General features: G+C 44.2%; 1 protein-coding gene across 1 annotated transcript; it reads right to left on the reverse strand.

The window, feature by feature from the left end:
* Positions 1-1,393: 1,393 nt before the first annotated feature.
* LOC126524192 (monocarboxylate transporter 9-like) lies at positions 1,394-13,653 on the reverse strand. Its single transcript, XM_055067096.2, has 4 exons — positions 13,638-13,653; positions 11,247-11,390; positions 7,801-8,688; positions 1,394-1,680 (listed from the first exon to the last, which is right to left on the reverse strand). Exons 1-4 carry the CDS (start codon positions 13,651-13,653, stop codon positions 1,394-1,396), a joined length of 1,335 nt encoding a protein of 444 aa, XP_054923071.2.
* Positions 13,654-19,732: the final 6,079 nt, after the last annotated feature.

Raw genomic sequence — 19,732 nt, forward strand, 5'->3', positions numbered from 1 at the left:
AGGCCGAATTAGAAATTAGCTTGAGTATCCCCAAGAGATGGCGAACAGCAACAACGGAACGACCAATTCCAGTGTTTTATTTCTTCAAGAAGGACGCTTGCACAGCTATAGTTGCTTTCAGTGCCGTCACGTCCTATGATACCTACGTGTGAATACAATGAGTCGGGTTCTGGATTAAAGGGCCCCTGACAAGGCCCCATAGCAAATTTTGGTTATACGCTGGAAGTTCCTACGCGCCCTCTAGGGAGCGTTCTGCTGCAAAAATTTTTCAAATCGGCTCATTAATAGCAGAAGTAGAAATATTTAAGTATTTCAATATTTCAATATTTGAAATGATTTCAGCAGGTGGGCTCCACTGCATAGCGAGACTCGCTCTCTACTCGCCCAGTCTAGCCTTCGCAAGCGAAATTCATCCCTGCGTTCTCCCATGCCGGACCTCAAGGATCGAGTCGCACACACGTCACGGGCCACGCTTACACTTTTTTTTTCTCCTCGCTCTTTCTTTTTTTTCGGCGATGCGCATTTTTGCTGGCGACACTGTGCCCGAACTGTTATCGTTTCGCGCAGCGCACGGTTTTGCGCGCTGTGCACAAGGACGCATGACTAGCAGTATAATTCAGTGCTACACGAATACTGCGGCAGAACAAACGGATCGCAGAGCATGATCACGCGCTGGAACACGGTAGAAAATGGCATATTTGCGGGACTTGCGCACATGACCGCACGGCCGTGAGAACATGCAGATGAAGCGGAAGTACATCTCTCGTGCGCCGGTGCGAATAAAGCAAAAAAGACGCAGACATTCCATTTGTGCGTTTTATTATTTCTCTAAACTTTGATTCGTCAATCGAAGCCACAGATGACGCCAATATCAGATGGTGCCTTGAATAATTCTCGAAGTCACGTGTGAACACGAGTGACGTCACACTGCGGACTCGAGGACGTAGCCGCAGGGGCACGAGTACGTCATCCTCCGGCTTGGAGCGCGGCGGCCGCGAGGAGAAGGAAAAACGGCGTTCGGTTTTAAATTTCAAATCTTTCTGCGGCGTGTTGCGATGTAATACTTTGCAGACACGATCATTATCATGCAATGTATGCTCTGCGCCTGTCAGCTCAAAATGGCCAGACCTGGTGAGGGGCCCTTTAAGCTCAGTATCCCGAGACAGAGTATGTATACACACCGACGCCCGTCACCTCTTGAGTCCACCGGCAAGAATGAAGCCTGGGCTGAGCAGCATATATTGCAAATCTAAGTATGTTTTACCTGGACAACGAAGATCCACTATAAGTAAACGCCGTCATAACGATGCTTTGGAACCTAGTGATCTGGTTATAATAATCTTAGATTTGCGAACGCCTGTAATTCAGACAGGATAAATTATTTTGAGAAACTTTATTTACAGACTTTTCCACATTCCAGATCGAATTTCTTCACGCCGTCCGCGGGACAACAGCCAGCGCTGGGACCATGGGCGACGCCTGCGAAACCTGGGTTGCAGTAAATTGCGTGGCCAGCGACGATGATGGCGTCGGTAGCTCCGAAGGGCTGCGGCTGCCATTCCTTCCGTTTGCGCCGCTCGCGTAGGAACACAGCTAGCCAAACCAGTCCCAACAAGAACACGCCTCCGGACAAAAACCGGTACATATTGCTGTAGCAACCAACGTGGTCTCGAAAATAGCCTGCAAGAAGAAAGCAGAGCTTGCTCTCTACATTTTTCTTTACTTACATGCCGGAATTGTCCCCCATTTGTGCTGCTTTATTACAAAAATCCGAGAAAGCCTACAGATTATCTATGCTGGATGTTTCGCTTAATAGTTTGCAATGGAATGCACCAAGGGACTGAATTTTAACTACGGCAATGGACGGTGAGAAGCGCGCTCATTCAGCGAACCTAATATGTGCCATTTTTTATAAGTGTCAAAGGCCCAATTATAAAGGATAAATGGAAGCATTGAAGGCTTCAAGGACAATACGCTATAGCTCTGCCACTACGACTTAGCAAAGAAGTATTCAATCACTTTGTTTTATTCTGCCTGAAGTAATTGTGTTACTCTAGGCAGCGTAGAGGGGCCAAAACACCGGTAATATTTTTAGCATATATAGAGAATGTAACATCCGCAAAATAGCTTTTAGCCTTTACGTAGATGCTCATGATTTTGATAACTCATTTACTTACTAGATTGCATTATGCTTCGCTCGCATAGAAATAGGTAAGTAGCAACCGCCGGTCACTACACGTTGTCCCAGCTTCTGGGAAATCCAGTTACCTTGCCTGGCCTCGAGAACATCGCCCCAACCAGGCACGTACCCAGTGGGCGGCCCTAAGGGGGAGGGTGCGTCCCCCCCCCCCCCGATACTAAGCGGCATACCTGCCATGAGTAACTACTTGAGAGGGAAAAACTAAATGAGGAAAGAAACAATTTATGATAACTCAAAGGGAAGCTCATTACTTTTCGAAGCGAGATCTGGATGCCTTTGAACACGCGCCTATAAAGCGAGATATAAGAAGGAAGAAGAAGCATGTGCTTGCTGCGGTAAAGCTAGGGAAACTATGGAGCTTGGTTTATTAGAATGTGAAGATGTCTGCCCAGCGGTCGATTTAGCCACCACTGGCCTCCTTGAAGCTCTTCGGTTGAGCGAAAGCAGTGGAAAAGTAAACATGTCCGGCAATAGGGATTAGTAAGGCGATTGGAGCATTGGTGGAAGAAAAGTAGGGAAGCGACAAAAACGGAGACGTACAAAAGCAAAGTTCGCAATAGGGGATCAGAAAATTCGGTTGTGAGAGTTCATAGTGTTTTTCTTCCTTTTTTTTTTCTTGTTTAACCTAGTTAGGACATTAGGCAGTTTAATAGCAAGAGCTTGGTGGCGCAACCCACCGCCCTGTTCCAAAGGGACGCTCATAACATCCATCTGCTCATAACATCCATTCATCTTCCTTACGTTTGCGTTCCCGTACGGTAAACTAAAAGTCTTGACAGGACGCGTACCGTAACGTCCCGCAAAGGGGATTATGGTTAACGTACGTAAGGCGACAAACGCTATTCTAAATCACTCTAATGCCAGTTGCGTTTACGTTTTTCTTTTGCTTCATTGTTTCCTCGAGTACACGGCTCGCTGCGACGCTGGCATATCCTATGAACCATATACCCGTGATATAGATTAGATAAGGTGGAAAATAACGTCATGCGAAACAGCGTCCACGATCAAACCGTGCAATAACCGTTAAACCCATAAGCAAGATAAATGTCACCCGTTACCTCGTCTGGTTTTTCTGTAATTGTACAGCACTTTTCAAGAAAAGTTGTCAGCTGGAAACAAGAGTCGCAAGGAGTTCAGAAATAAAGCGATCTACTAAAGGAGACAGCCGAGGCAACACCCAAACAGGAAGCAAAAACGAAAATTAGCAAATTTAACCATTGCTTGTGAAACGATTTATGGATCGACACCTTTTTATATCAAAGAGAATTAGCGAAAACGTCGCCGGAAATGGAGAAGGATTCCGTGTGTTTTAAATGACGCTTCTACCGTTATTAGTCTAACCGCCTGACATAGCCACTTCTCTGCTATGCTTATGTGGGTGTTGTTCTAACATTCCGTTGTGGGCGGAGTACGTCTAGAACCGCAGCGTCCTGCGCTCTACGAGGTTGTACGGGGCTGGCGGCCACGCATCGTTACGCAACTTTCCATACAACAATACGAGTTGGTTTTGGCACTTAACGTGGTAAGCAGTGAACGAGGGATCCAAACTAACTTTGATTGTTCCGCAAATACTTATTTCTCTGTATTTCTTTCACAGCTAATAAAAAAAAAAGTTACTAGAAATGATTATTTTACACTTTCGCTTGTTTACTTGCTCTTGGCAGTGTTCTTCCTAAGCTTCTTTCCTGCGCGCGTACATTTGATGTGGTTCCTTGTTTGTCACGCAATGGAGAGTTCTATTTTGCAGGCGTATACCTGGGAGATACACCATATTTTATTTCTCTTTTGCGGGAGTACGCATTCTTGTGGCGAACGGTGGGAATTAAGGTACCCCCCCACCCTTATTTACGCAGAAATGTTACCTTCGGTTGCCCCCCCCCCCCCCCCTCGAAAAAAGATCCTGTGTACGTGGCTTCCGCCATCTCTTTCGTCGAAGTGAGGTGGCTGCCCGACAGGAGCGTCACCACAGCCACTCAGCAAACCTGCTTTTACTGTGGAATAAAGCGAGTCAACTCTCCGTTCTCAATCTGTCACAACGGGCATTACTTGCCTGCACTAAACCGAGCTCCGAACAGATCCTACATTATGTGTAGGGTTCCCTCTCTCAATGGCAACAGCAATCAAACTATTTCATGGATTGTAGCATGAAAGGAAATTGGCGAACCATCATTTTCTATCGCGCAAATGCCCGCCGACAATATGCCGAACCTTAGCGTCAGCGCAGCGCGGCGTTCCTATCCGTTGACACAATTACAAAGGTAGCTAGTCCCGCAGATGTCGGACGGAGAAAAAAAAAAGATCCGACAGTTACGAGATCAAGTGACTTTAGTCTGCCGGCGTCTGTTGCGACGCGCAGAGGGAAATAAAAGTAATAAAGTAAGCACGCGCATAGTTCGATTCCCAGAGGCGGAACTACGGCACCGAGCTGACCGGAAAACCTTCATCAGCGGCTGTAGCTTGCCCACTTCGAGTTGCAGGACTAACCGTGGGCAGCATTGCTGTCTCGAATGTTGGGAAGTTTATGCAGCAGCCTTTTATCTCGTTAAGTGAAACCTCTCTGCAAGTAAAGTTTAATTGATGGATTACTACTTGGTTGACGAAAAGAAAAAAATCACTAATAGCTTATCCTTATCATGGACGGCTTCGCGGACGACTTTTCCTTGTACAACATTTTGTCAGCTCCTTACGTTACGAATGAAGCTCCTCCGCATGCGTTGCCGCTGACCAGGTTAATCGTTGCAAACGCACACTCCTCCTCTGTGCACGAAGATGATGCCGATGTATTGGCAGCCCTGTTGAAACGGGGCGCTGACAACTGGTCACCTAATGTGCTTGATTGATTCAGGTTTTACTGCATCTATTGTCATCTAGGTATTTGCTTATATACTCATAACCTTAACTTTCGTATTAAAAACCTCTTTCACTATATTGTAACTCTCACTCGTGGTACCTCGTGTACATGAGGGTATCTGGAAGGTAAACGCTCAGTCAGATTGCATAGCTTGTTTCGGGTCACATCACAAATGAAACGCTAGTAGTAGACATGGCTAATGTGGCGGAAAGACAGGAAGAATATTTAAATTGAAGATACGGCACAGCCTGTCTCCGCTGTTTCTGAAAGATAAACACAGTGTAAGTTGGCCCATGCGGACAACTAACCGGCGGCGTGCACACGCAAAGCCGCATAAAGAAGCACCGCAACTTCAAGTCAACAATACGCATGCACATGAACACTTACACACAGATGCGAAGTGCTGTGTGAGGCAATGGCAGTGCCAAGCTTCTCGCAGGCTACACACAACGGCGCCCGACAATGCCACAAGCAAGCCCGTCTCAATGTGAGTTTTGTGGATTGCACGTAGACAAACCATAGTGGTCTGCGCAAGGTAACATTTAAAATAACCTCGCGGCTTCCTTGTGCCATCAACATTATCTCCAAATGTCGTCAATTAATGGAAACAGCGCAGAAAGCTTCGCTTACCTGAATTCAAAAGTGCGAGGGATGTGCATAGTCTTTTGCACGTTACAGTCCTCCTAAACTTTATAGGTATATTACAAAAAAAAAAGAAAACGACCTGGTGTGGCTAGTTCACTGCTTCATCAGCAGCCCTTCAGATGTTGTCTCTTTTCAAATTTGTATTTAAACATTTAGGTTCGCCATATTTTCTAATTTTATCCTCAAGGCATAAGTAACAAGCACTTGGAATTCGCACGATGTGCGCGCGGGACCAAACTGCAGTATTTACCGTCGGAACACTTACAGCATTATCAGGAATCAATTCACCTGGGTTGGCCTGCTTAAATGAGCACAATGGCGAGGCTGCTGCATTGCATAGCCGAGGATGCTGTACTTTACTCGCGACTCCAAATAAATGCTCGCCCGCCCTAACGGCAGCGACGGGAAGCAGCTAATATAGTTTCTATAGCAAGTTCTCAAATTACTACGTGTGCTGCAACGTTGCCTCGTAGTTATCAAATCGACACGATGCCGCCACACAAAAAAAGCCCCAAAAAGAAAAAAAAATGTCGAAATAATTTTGCTGTCTACCATTATGCGTGCCACAGCAGTGGAAAAACAGCAATTCTTCATTTCATCATTGCCCCAAACTAGGGGACGAAGCGCAACGGAGAGCGGTACGGATAATTGGCGACAAGGTCGCTATCATGGACAAGCTAAGCCAAGTGAGAGCCTTAGGCACGTTCTTCTTACCCCATTGTCCCTTTTTCTTAGCACCTTGCTGCATTCTGGCGAAGCTGTCGCTTCTACCACCTATATTGTCATTACGGACAAAATAATGCAATGTTTTTAATATTCTTCTTAAAGTGTCTGTGAACAGCTGTTTAATAGACTTTAAGAAGAATTTACCATGGTTTTTTTTTCTATTTTTAAATAGCGTTCATTTTCATCAAAACTTCACATTTGAGGCGAATTGTAAATATGGTAGTCTGTGATACAGCAACAGTATTGAGCACAATTGTTTATTAGGTTAAAGCCTCACAGTCCACGAAATTTCAATAGGCTACGTGGATTGGTGTAGTTGATAAAAATCGTAAATAAAGCAACTTTTGAAAATAGAAGGAAATTAAGTAGTTATTCTAAAACACTCATTTTCTGCACGGAAGCCTCAAACAGTGCTAGCTGACACTTCTTTACGTCTACGTTTTACATACAAAATGTATTCTTTGTAGCTGTAACATATTGTATTGCATATTGTTGTCAATTTGCGAGAATGCCTTGTGCATGAAATAGGTGCCTCCACACTGAAGAAGTTCGCTATGTTTTTCGTCCTAAAATATTCATTTGGCGATGAAGCCACGTTAACTTTCGCGCTAGCGAGTAATATGCGCATGAAATACAAAATATTAAATAAAATCTAAAATACAAATTTTTTTTACCCCTGTTGATCTCTCGTGGAATCACCCTGCATATCTTCGAGCAGCTATACGATCTTTTTTTATAGTTCACCTATTTGTTTTCATCATAACATGTATGTTTCTTCTTTCATCTCAAAATATGTTCTGAAAGTGTTGGTCCTCCGTCTCTTTACAATTCAACTCGTTATCGTGAATTCGTTACCTTGTGACTGCGAAAGGCTTCTGAAAAATAGCTAATTGCGAGCACATTGTGCCTTTTAGTTACTTGCTTGATCGCTTTTAGTTACACTTTAGCTTTGATTGTAGCCCTGCTGTTTTATTCTGTGCTCGAAAGTATATTTTCTTGTCTAACTGGTGCTATACCCCTTTTTTTATGTAAAATTTTACAATAAAGGGGTCTGTTAAAAAGCTTAGACCATTTTGAATTTTTTTTCTTCATGAGCGCTGCTGGGATATGGAATCATTGAATAACGAACTATAAAAATGCGGAGACACGGCTTCTTCTGGGCGCTTTGCAGTAAATACACAAGAAACGCATTAGACGAACTCATCAAACAGACACAAAAAATAAACCGCTCTATTTTTCCATATTCGACTTGCCTCTACGATGATTGCCTTTATGTTCCCAATTTGTGCAATTTGTAAGTTGATGCATAGCAGCTGACACTTACTAATGTTGTATGAAAAAAACACCACAGAAGAAGTTTGTAGAAGAAAACACTTACCAATAAATAAGGGTTTAAGTAAGAACAGGGGGCCAGCCACAGTGCCAACGATACCGTAGCTAATGGGTAGCCGCTGAAGGCCCATGTAGTCAGCCATGAGGGCTGGGTACATAGTGACGCTGCAACCGATGGCCATGGAGAGGCACATGCAGGCGGCCAGAATCTCATAGTAAGTGCTCACGAGAGGAAACCCGAAGAGCACGAAAGACATCCACAGGTAAGTCACTGTTGCGAGGCAACTGCGCGTCACATACCCTCTGTCCACAAGCAAAGGAATGAACAGGCGTCCAAGCGTATCAGTCATTGAGAACAACGGTATGAGGCCCACGGCAGCCTCCAAAGCTGTGCCCTTGTCGATTGCAAAGTCCACGATGGTGGCCATGAAGACGTCGAAGTTGTAACCAAACACAATGTACGTCAGCATCACAGCATAAAACATGGGATTCTCCAGTACGGTGAGTCCATGCCGGATGCTCCAGGGATTCAGCGGGTTTTTTTCATCACTGTCTGTGTTCCTCACATTCTTCACACCAGAAGTTCCAACAAATGACGTGGTATTCAGTGCCGCTTTCTTGACCTCTTTCTCAATGGTATAGATGTCTTTGGCACGCTTCAACGCCACAGCGTCTTCCACTCGCTTTCGCCGGATCCACGATGGCTCTTTCAGGAGGAGGCTAGCGGCGGTGACATGACTTACAATGGCGCCGAAAATCATAATGCTACTGCGGAAATTGTAAGTCTCCTCGAGGTAGAGCAGCAGCCTCGGAAAGACGAAGGCGGAGCTTGTGGATCCTGCGTACGTAATGCCCAGGGCGAATCCGCGGTACTTCTCGAAGTGCTGGTTGATGTATAAAGGGAGTGTCATGAGGACAAGGCCAGATCCTATACCTTGAACACAAAGAGAAAACAGAGAAAGGAGAAAACATTTGAAAATTTCAAACAAGGTAGATTGCGCGCGCTAAGATATATAGTAATTTTCCATAGTGCACTAATGAAAAAGTAAAACCAATATCCTCTTTACAACACTTCACGCATCACTCTGCTTAGAGTCACACGCCACTGGAACCGTAGGTAACACAGTGTCTCGGTAACATAGTACCGAATTTCGAAATGAATATATGGCTGATGGTGGTCCTATCTCACATTGCGGAATTATACCTGCAAGTATGTTGGCTATTATCACAGCGTATTTTGTGGGATGTCGCTGTAACCATGGACATGTACTTCCAAACAGAATAGGATTTATCGCCTATTGTTTGAAGGCAATGAAAAGAATGCGTTATGCTCAGTGGAGACTCGTGCCAGAAGTTCGGAGGCTAAGCCAGAACGTGAACGACGGGCGCGATGTACTAACTTACCTGGGCTTCGTCCTGTGCGCTTTAAAAGGCATTTTATGCTCCTTTATAACCTTGTCTGAGCTGCTTTTCTGTGGAAAAGGTTTTCTATGGAGCCTTTTGACCCGCATTGAGCCGCACTTGCAACGTAAGATTTTGAAGCGAAAGTGCTCTACATCGACACTTTCTGAAGGTAGTCTTCTTAGGCGGCACATAATGCAGGTCCAGTTGGACCTTAGTTTGACGTTGCCTAAGAAGTGCTACCAATAGAGCATTGAGGAAGACTACAAATATATTTGATTAACGTATCCAGACCAAAACGTCCAAATTAAATCTTTGTTTCAACTTTTGTACGTGTGCCTGCCCCCTTCTTTCACTATATATATATATATATATATATATATATATATATATATATATATATATATATATATATATATATATATATATATATATATATAAGAAACGAGAAGAAAGGGGGTTAGCAGAGGGGCCCGATTTTTATTAGTCATATCATAAGAAGCCAACAAACACTGACACCAAGGACAACATAGGGGAAATTAAATGTGCTTAATAAATGAAATAAAGAAGCAATAAATTAATGGAAATTAAAGCGGATGAATAAAGAACTTGCCGCAGGTGGGAAGCGAACCGACAACCTTCGCATTTCGCGTGCGATGCTCTACCAATTGAGCTACCGCGGCGCTGTTTCCCCATCCACTTTCTTGGGTATTTTACGTGTCCTAGTAGAACCCTGGGAGGGTTAGCCAGAGCCTTCGCTCACAGACTTTGGCGGCGGACTTGGAACGTCCTTTTTGCCGCAGGCGTCACGAAAACGTGATCTTTTTGGGTGAAAGCAACTGGTCAATAAACCCACATATGCTACCTGAAGGCATCAATGTAGCCGCGGTCGAGACCCTCGTTATGTAATAAACGAGAAGAAAGGGGGTTAGCAGAGGGGCCCGATTTTTTTAGTCATAGAAGAAGCCAACAAACACTAACACCAAGGACAACATAGGGGAAATTACTTGTGCCTAATAAATGAAATAAAAAAAGCGATAAATTCATGGAAATTAAAGTGGATGAAAAGACAACTTGCCACAGGTGGGAACCGAGCCCACAACCTTCGCATTTCGCGCGCGATGCTCTACCGATTGAGCTACCGCGGCGCTGTTGTTCTGCGCAATTGAGCACACAGTTTCTCGTCACGTATGCCTACGACGAATCTGTCGCGAACAAGGCGGCCTTCGACGAGCATGCTGTTATAGCTGCAGCGCTTTACCAGGTTGCGTAATGCCGAAAAAAGTCATCCACAGATTCGCCTGGCTGCTGAGGGCGGTGGTGGAAACCACGACTTTCGTATATCTCATTTACTGGATGCACGAAGCGCTAATCCAACTTTTCTTTGATGCCAGCGAAAGAAAGCGCTTCCAGTGTTGACACCTCCAAGGACGAAAGAATGGTCCAGGCTTGCGGTCCCATAGAGTGAATACGTGTCCGTACCTGGGCCTCGTCGCTGGCACTGTGGAGGCCGTCCACGAAAGCGTAATCCTTCACCGTCAAAATCCACGTTGACCATTCTCCCAGGTTTGAAAACGTGAAGTTCTCCGGTGGGCTGAGACCAGATGCGCCAGCGTAAACGTTGTACACTTTTGGTTCGGCGGTCTAGGCGGGTGTGGATTCCGTGTCAGGCATGTCAGTGTTAATGGTGGGATCCCACTTCTGACACCATGTTCTATACAGGAGCCGCGGGACGAGGTGGACTACCGGCAGGGCGGAAACCAATGTTTCTACCCACTCCACAAAGCACCTTATAAATACAAGGTCATTTCAGATTGTAGCGCCACCACAGAAATGGGCAGAAAATGGGCAGGACATCTAATGAGGAGGGAAGATAACCGATGGTTACGGACTGGGTCGAAGGGAAGGGAAGCGTAGCAGGGGGCGGCAGAAAGTTAGGTGGGCGGATGAGATTAAGAAGTTTGCAGGGACGACATGGCCACAATTAGTACATGACGGGGGTAGTTGGAGAAGTATGGCAGAGGCCTTTACCCTGCAGTCGGCGTCACCAGGCTGATGATGATGACCTTAGATATCTTAAAGAAGCCTTACCAAACACAATTCCTTGAGTCACAGTAAGCCATGTTATGGTCGGAGCGAAGCTTGAAGCGACGATGCCGCAACACATAATAATGCTACCCGCAAAGGTAACGGGCGGCGGTGTGTACTTCTGGCATAATGGACCAGCCACGAGACCTGCAGGAAGGCGATGGTAAGGGATTATTGGCACTATATTCCACCACGCTGCTTTAGTTTGATGAATAGAGGTGCCTTATATATACACACACAAGCGAAGTCCTAAATAATAAATATAACCATGAAACGAAGAGCCAGAACAGTGGTGCTTTTCTATATCATAGGAAGCCAAGAAGCAAAGACCCCAAGGACAGTATAAGGGAAATTATTTGTATTTATTAAGTGAATGAAAGAAATAATAAATTAATCGAAATTAATGTAAATAAAAAAAACTGACCACAGGTGGGATACGAACCCACGTACTCGCATTACCCGTACGATGGTCTTACCAATTGAGCTACCGCAGTGCCATTCTCTGGTCCACTTTCTGGGGTATTCAGTTTACCTACTATAACTAACCTTGGCTGAGTTAACCAGTGCCACCATTCACTAACATTGGCGGTGGATGTACATCCTTTCTGCCGCAGGCGTCACGTGTACGTCAACTTTTTAGCGGAAGGCAACTGGTCAATAAACTCGCGCATGCTTCAATGCACAGTGCTTCCAACCGGGCAACGCTGCTTGAATTGAGACCCTCGCTATGTAATGAACGAGAAGAAAGGAAACATTTATTTTTTTTACTCTTTTATTGTGCCAGACAAGTACTACATTAAAGGGCTGAGGAGATTGGAAGAAAAACCACTTTATCGCGGCTTGACAAAGCTCTTATCACCCGTAAGTACATGACACAGTTGCATGCAGACAGGTGACGAACTCTACAAGCACATTACAAATACTATTTTTAGCTAATACTAGACTGACATATAAAACTATACGTAATCCAACAACTATATAACCTTATAGGCCTTACAGTAGTGCTTAATTGAGTTCCAATGACTGAGTATTTGTCTACTCGACGTAGTTGTACGTAATCAAAACAAATATGCCATCACAACTCTGTGGTCCTTTACCCTGACATAGTTAATTTTTGAGCTAACTTTGCAGCTCACGTTATTTCAATATGGGTGCGTTTTGCAGTGTATTGAATTGAGTTTTGACTAATAGATGTGTACCAAACAGAAAATTACACGAAGGAAATGGATCTGTCAGGCAACATGACCTAGACATGTTTACCCCACTTCTGTAAAAGAAAGAAAATATTATAAATTGAGTATTGTTACCTAGGGTGGGTCGAAAAATTAATCTGCAGAAAACTAAATAATGTTTAACAGGCTCGGAAGAGAACAGCAGTTTACAATAGGTAGCGAGGCACTGGAAGTGGTAAGGGCATACATCTACTTAGGGCAGGTTGGGGGGGTGACCGTGGATCCGGATCATGAGACGGAAATAATCAGACGAATAAGAATGGGCTGGGGTGCATTTGGCCGGCATTCTCAGATCATGAACAGCAGGTTGCCATTATCCCTCAAGGGAAAAGTGTATAACAGCTGCGTCTTGCCAGTACTCACCCACGAGGCAGAAACCTGGAGGCTTACGAAAAAGGTTCTACTTAAATTGAGGACGACGCAACGAGCTGTGGAAAGAGGAATGATGGGTGTAATGCTAAGGGATAAGAGAGCAGATTGGCAGAGGGAACAAACGCGAGTTAATGATATCTTAGTTGAAATCAAGAAAAAGAAATGGGCATGGGCAGGGCATGTAATGAGGAGGGAAGATAGGCGATTTTCATTAAGGGTTATGAACTGGATTCCAAAAGAAGGAATGCGTAGCAGAGGGCGGCAGAAAATCAGGTGGGTGGATGAGATTAAGAAGTTTGCAGGGACAACATGGCCACAATTAACGCATGATCGGGGTAGTTGCAGAAGTATGGGAGAGGCCTTTGCCTTTCAGTGGGCATATCCAGGCTGATGATGATGATGATGACCTAAGAAATATGGCCACTAAAATGCGCTGGCATAACTGTGCTGTTTCAAGAAACATCAAGAGTTACTGTAGAACAATTTTGTCTGGGACGAATATTTTCGTTATGTGACACGACTTTTGATGGCGTTGCTGCCTTTACTCTTATAATGTAAATATACAGTGTACGTGTCTCTAATTGTGGGACACTCTTTAGAACGGAAAGGCAAATCGCAAGGAACGTTTAAATTTTACATGCATAGCTCCCTTCCTTATCATTACTTTCTTAAGGCTACAGTTCACAAGAACATCTCTTGGGTTGACCAATTTTTCCTTTCTCAGTGCTCTAGCTTTCCCCATTCCTTCGATTGTTTCACAGTTGTAGCCTAGAGATGTTTCTTAACTCACCAGCAATATTGGCCATGGCTCCCATGAGACAAATTGGCCATGCAGCTTGACCGCGGCCCACTTGAAATTCATTCATAATTCCTATGTAAAGAAAGCCTGATGACCTGATTGTTGCGTTAGTGAGAAACGTGGTCATAGCGCATATCACAGCCACGTGCCAGCATTGGTCGACGCCTAGCGAAGCTCGAGATGGCGCTTTCGTCGTCCCGGCACTGCTTTGTTCAGGAGAAGGCATCCTGCATTGAACAACCCAATATGTATTCTTTCAAAACAATTTAATATAACCACACAGATGGCGCAAGTGGCACCTTGTGCTGAAGTGAAGTGCAAACAATAATAACAAAATGAAAATCTCATTACGTGACAAAATCTCCATCTAGCACTGTTCCCAAATCGCAATAGACAGAAAACACTTTTGCTTCGTCGACTCGGAGCTCTCCAGGTAACCTTTTTTTCTGACGTTAGCGACGCAAGCGTGCCTATCAAAGTTAAGCGATTTTCATTGCGCGAAGGTACTCGTATGAGCGATGGAGGTCCTCAAAGGGAGGGAAGCTCACTAAGGTTAAGCAATTGATTGAAGAACCTTTCCATGGATCAATCAATGCGTTGCTTGCGACCATTTCGTTTTTATTACAGTTTAATCAGTTGAAGGCGAAATAATGAATCAGCATCGCTGCCGATGGAGCTGTTTCGCATTGTGAACAGCACGTTAGGCGATGACAATATATGTCTACTCATGGAAAGATTCACTGAATAGCGTCAGTAGTTGCATGGAGCACTCTTTCTGGGAAGTTTCTGGGCCTATAGCGCTAACTTTCATTTTTATCTCGCGTGCGTACCGCCGAATCTGTATTATAAATCGTCCAGTCGAAAGGTTCGATTTCTCTGGACAATATTCGTGTTGTATACGCAGCCCTTCGTCACACTGATAACTGGTTTCGCCACACAAACTTTATTTGGAAACGCTACATAGGGCAAGTCGGGCCAGAAACATACATACATCACCCTAATATTAGTGATACTTGCGCTATTATAACAATTACAGACAATGTAGTTTTTATATATATTTGAATTGGGTCACAACGTAGAATAGTAATAAATTGTTCTATAATAAAAATATCATCTGTAACTTTACCCCAGTGTTCATTAAACCAAAAAAATAATCCTCTATATTCTAGGCATCGCAGCGTCCGAAGAGATATCGCTCCGTCGCTTCAATATAAAATTGGCGAGGCCCGTCCGCAGACTTCAGGAGTGAATCATTTAACCAATGTATAATAATTAGAAATTATTTCTCGTGTACATGGAAAGGTAGCGATTTAGCAATAGTTGTGGCAGCCCGAAATACGTCAGCAATTACCCCGTTTTACGAGTTATCAACCACGGCCAAGTTTTTTTTTTTTTTTTTGCGAAATTAAAATGTTTGTGATGGTGCTTGTGGTGATTGTGCAATAGCAGATTAAGCAACACTCAAGGCAGGGAGTCGCCTCAACTGCAGCGTCTGTGTCAGCGACATAAAACTGAGTGGCCACAGATGTGAACGTCAGCTGTCATGTCGCTCAAATACCTGTAGGGCACGATATTTAGGATAATCTCGCGGCTTTCTAGGAGGACACAAATAAAAACAAATTTAAGGGATTACGTGCCAATACAACGATTACGTTAAGAGGCATGTCGTTGAAACGAACTTGGCGTTAATTTCCACTACCGGGAGTGGGGTCCTTAGCGAGCACCCAGTGCGAGGTGCGTGCGTGTTTTCGCAGTCCATCATCATAGAAATGCAGCCGCCACAGCGGCGTTCGAACCCGCGACCACGTGCTCTGCAGCCCAGCGCCAAAACCGCTGAACCCCTTCTACGTGTCGGGAATGCGAATTCCCGCATAAAATCAGGAGGAAATACACTTGTCCGAAGCGCATTCAATTACTCCGCGTATGGTAACTCCATAAATCAGTGCCCCGCGAATCTTCTTTTCCGCCCAAATTGGAATGCACACAGAATGCGTACTGTGCACAATCCGTCACGGCAGCCTCAGATGATTTTTCGATTGGGAGAAGCTAGGGTCCTCGGGGCGCCAAGGCCACACCACCCGCAGCAGCCCGAAGCTCCGCCGCTTTCACGCGCCGTATAGTCGCAGCTGCCGCGCGAATGGCGCACGCCTGGCTTGGAGTGCGCGCTCCTCGGGAAAGTGATCGGTTAGCAGGCGCGGCTCAGTACTCTCCACAGCTGCTCCTCTCCTCGCACTGCGAAGATGCCTCGACCAGCAAAGGCGAACTTTGCTTCAACGTCACGCTCCATACTAGCCAGGGATAAGTAGGGCTGCGCTAATCTAACGGAAGAGAAGCAAGAACGTTTAGCTCGCTAACGCGCAAAGATTGAGCTAATATATACTCCTTCGCGCCATGATAATTCCCCTTAAGGAAGTTCTGGCGGTGTATTTTTTCCTCTCTTCTCTGTATTTGAGTTGTTATTACGTTGTTATCATAACAAAATATTACAATGTACAATTATAGCTACTCGGAATGATTTTATTTCGCTTATGTTGTTTTTTACGAGCAATATTGTACTTATAAAGAAGTTTGTTAGCCCAGCAATACCAATGAGCCTACAGCCTCCCCCTTGAAGTGACGATGCCCAACGCAAGACGGATGCAAAACTGCAAACCCATTGAAAGTTCAACCATTGCTACGTGGAACTATTATAAAAGAGTCCAGAGTATGAAGAAATATGCACATCACTCTCAGAAAGACGTATATTTTTCTCATAAGTCCTGGTGTATGTTCCTCAGCACAAAAGGAATAAAAATATGACGGGTATGTTCCAGTGTACACAGCGACAGAGAGGTTTCACGCCTGTTAGTTTTCAGTGTTGTCCCCATATCACTGTATAAGCCAGACTTTCGTAATAACAGACTGATTCTTGCAAATATGTACATATGAGATCGCGACATTAAACAGACGAAAACGACATTCATTCCTTTCAAATCGATCCCGGCATTCTAGGCAACCACGTCTGATATAGGCAATTACTGGTGGCAACGTCCCAAATTAGGAAGTAAGCAATACCGAAGTAGCGGTATGCGTGTTATATTCAGAGGAATCATTGTCATACTATGAAATAGGCATCACACCAATACAAGAAAGAAAATTTACGCATTTCCCCAAGACAAACCGAGTTATAATAGCAAAAGCAATATCTCATACATATAATTAGAACGAAACATAAATCTCCATACACTTGTGGTGTACGATAGCTTCTTCCATAGAAGCGAACGCATGTTTTTATATCAGAGCCTTCAAGTTGCTGTATATCCGCCTCAACTCAATACGTATATAGGCCTAAACAAAAATAAATAAATAAATAAATGCATAATCCATTTTGTTATAGGAAGCATTTTGAATGTGACAATTTTTAGCCCCCATCATGGGGCAACGAATGAAAAATCATTGTTAGCGACAATTACGATACTCAGTTGTGTATAGAGCCATGTCCCTGACTGCTCGAAATGCCAAATTCGCCTCAAGAGGCAATATATAACCACGTACAACAACAGTGTTTATGTGACGGGGGAAAGTACTAAAATTGAACAATTATGCGCCTTCTAATGTTACAATAATGAGCATCCTTTTCGCATCTTCCTACGCAGCTTAAGGTAGTATGCGGGCAGGAAGGCATTCAAACAAGGCGCCAAACAAAATGGCCTGCAGCTCGGCCCCGCTGACCGCGCAAACTTCATTGAACCGTTCTGCAGGTAAGCTAACGACACGTTATTCGCTTCTTTACCTATAAATTGCTCTATAAAGCAATAAATACGTGACTCTCTTGGTTGTTCTACATTTAGAAAGGCCTAAATACACTTTTTCGTCACAAGAGGCACGTTAGATTGCGATCAGACCCGATCCGGGGAAAGCACCTCGTACTACTCGTGTATTACAAGTGTACGTGTCCTCTTTACCTTAAAATTTTAATTACTTCAGCATATGCTCCAAAGCCGCTATGATAGTTCTGGCGTGATATATTTGCTTACGTCTGTGTCGGCATTGGTCATCAGAGCGTATCGCCCCATCCACGGCGGCGCTTCGTAATTTCTTGGTATTTTTAAAACTTCCAAATGTTTTGTTTTGTTCCAAGACCATTTTGTTAACAGAGACACGTACATGAGCTTTCCAGGGGGGAGCCTAAATTGGTGCGCCTTTATCGGAACTGCGTCTTCCAACAAGTTCACATGTTGCGCTTGCCAAATATCTCCTTTGTTTGAGGTTTAGCTGTTGAAACTGCCGCACCTGTTGCAATTAGTTATCTTAATCATGCCAGCAGTGGTAAAAAGTAGATATTTGAGGGCCTCCGCGCATCATCTGGGCGGTTTTATGATACCATGAGGAGCAAAGCAGAAAACGGCAGAATCGACAGGGCAAGCTTCTGAGTATCAAACGGAAGGACAAGAGCAAGCAAAGACAAGCAAAAGGGACTGTTCCAAGATGCAGTTAGAAGAGAAAAACGGTGGATATTGCAGGAGCGTTCTCAGCTTTGTTTGCTAGAGCGACATTTTTAAACACTGTTTTATATCAAAACCATATATTTTTGAAGATAGAGAACATTTTCTAATCAGCCGGTAGTCATTCGAAAGAGAGAGTTTCGCCTAGTTGTTGCCGAATGTCGGGCGCAGATGGTGAAAGCCAAAGAAGCATGCCCTGTTTAGAAGTTTAGTGTAGATTAGTAAATGTGTCCTTAAGAGTTATTCAAAATGTAGCAATACACAATATCAGTTTTTTTTCGACTAATTGGTTGTAGTAATAATTCGTGCTTTGGTTCAAAAGAAAGCCCTGCGCGTTGAAAAAGATGTTGAACAAATGTAAGCTGTGTAACTTACGAAACTTTCTCAAAAATGTTTTTTAACCAAAGGAAGAAACCATTTTATTGGTATGCTTACACCTTAAAAAGTTTGAATATTTCTGTGCAACTTGCGAAACGTTATTAGACTGGAGCATTTCAAGACGCGTAGAAAATATGATCCCTCTTGCGTAAAATTAAGCGAAGTGAAAGAGAACCGTAGCTAAACACTATACGTTGCTGCTAAAGCCGCTTCAACTACAACGCCACTGCATAGCCCATGGCAAGCCGGGAGAACGGGCAAAATAGTTCATACCTTCTATGCAGCTCATGTAGCCCTGGAAGCGCTTTGTAGATGTGATGACGAAGAACAAAGGCTCGTGACACTCGCGTGCTAGCTTTTTAGTCATTTAGCAGGCAGGCTATCAGATAAGCCGGCGTGTTATAATCAGCGATTTTGAAGGGCAAGATGGGCGCTTGCGCAAATTCTTTGCCCGCTCGCCTCATGCGAAGAGCAAACACGAAGGCAGCGGAAGACACTGTGCGATCTGAGGAAACTCACATGGTGCAAGATACGCGTGACGTCACCTCATATTTTTTGTGGCATTAACAGCGTGCCATTTATACCTATCTTGATTGTCAGAGACACTGTCAAGCATACATAGAAGGATGATGGTAAAAATAACAAGCTTTCGAGGGGGGGGGGAGCTTTCAGGAGAGTGTCCTTGTGCTGCTCGCTCACGTGAAGGTCGAGTCAAATATAAATGACACTTAACTGAAACAGCAGTCTGAAGCCCATTTATGGTAGCATCAAGCGTAGCGGCAACGATTTGTGCGTGTTTATTTAATGGAAAGAAACAGACAGAAAGATCGCCAACAAATCACAAATAAGCAACCTAATTATGAACGCACTATCAAATCACGTGACTACATAGCGCCGAATCGCGAAAGTTGAGTTGATAATATATTATTTTCAGACAATCTGAATCAATAGCGAGTGAGATGCCATTTTCACTGTTCGGTAGATAGCGCCGCAATTCATCAACATCATCAGTTCATCATCAACGTCAACAATTTTGGGTTGCACAGATTTGGTGGCGTTTTAAAAGGCGCCCGCCAGGCCTTCACTCCTGTATTACTACTTCCTTTTTTTTTACTTTGGCCCTAATTCCCTCAACATGGTTAGATTAATGACGTGGGTGTCAGCAATTAAATAAAGGTTTCATCATTTATAACGAGTTTCCACAACCAGGTGTCATTGGGCAAT

This window comes from Dermacentor andersoni, chromosome 3, assembly GCF_023375885.2.
Source record: "Dermacentor andersoni chromosome 3, qqDerAnde1_hic_scaffold, whole genome shotgun sequence".
Lineage (NCBI taxonomy): Eukaryota > Metazoa > Arthropoda > Arachnida > Ixodida > Ixodidae > Dermacentor > Dermacentor andersoni.

Bases quoted from the DNA above. Each gene is read 5' to 3' on its own strand.
- LOC126524192 (XM_055067096.2), bottom strand. The intron at 8,689-11,246 runs GTAAGGCTTCTT...TTTGTGTTCAAG, and splicing joins GACTCAAGGAATTGTGTTTG to GTATAGGATCTGGCCTTGTC. The intron at 1,681-7,800 runs GTAAGTGTTTTC...TTCTTCTTGCAG, and splicing joins ACTTAAACCCTTATTTATTG to GCTATTTTCGAGACCACGTT.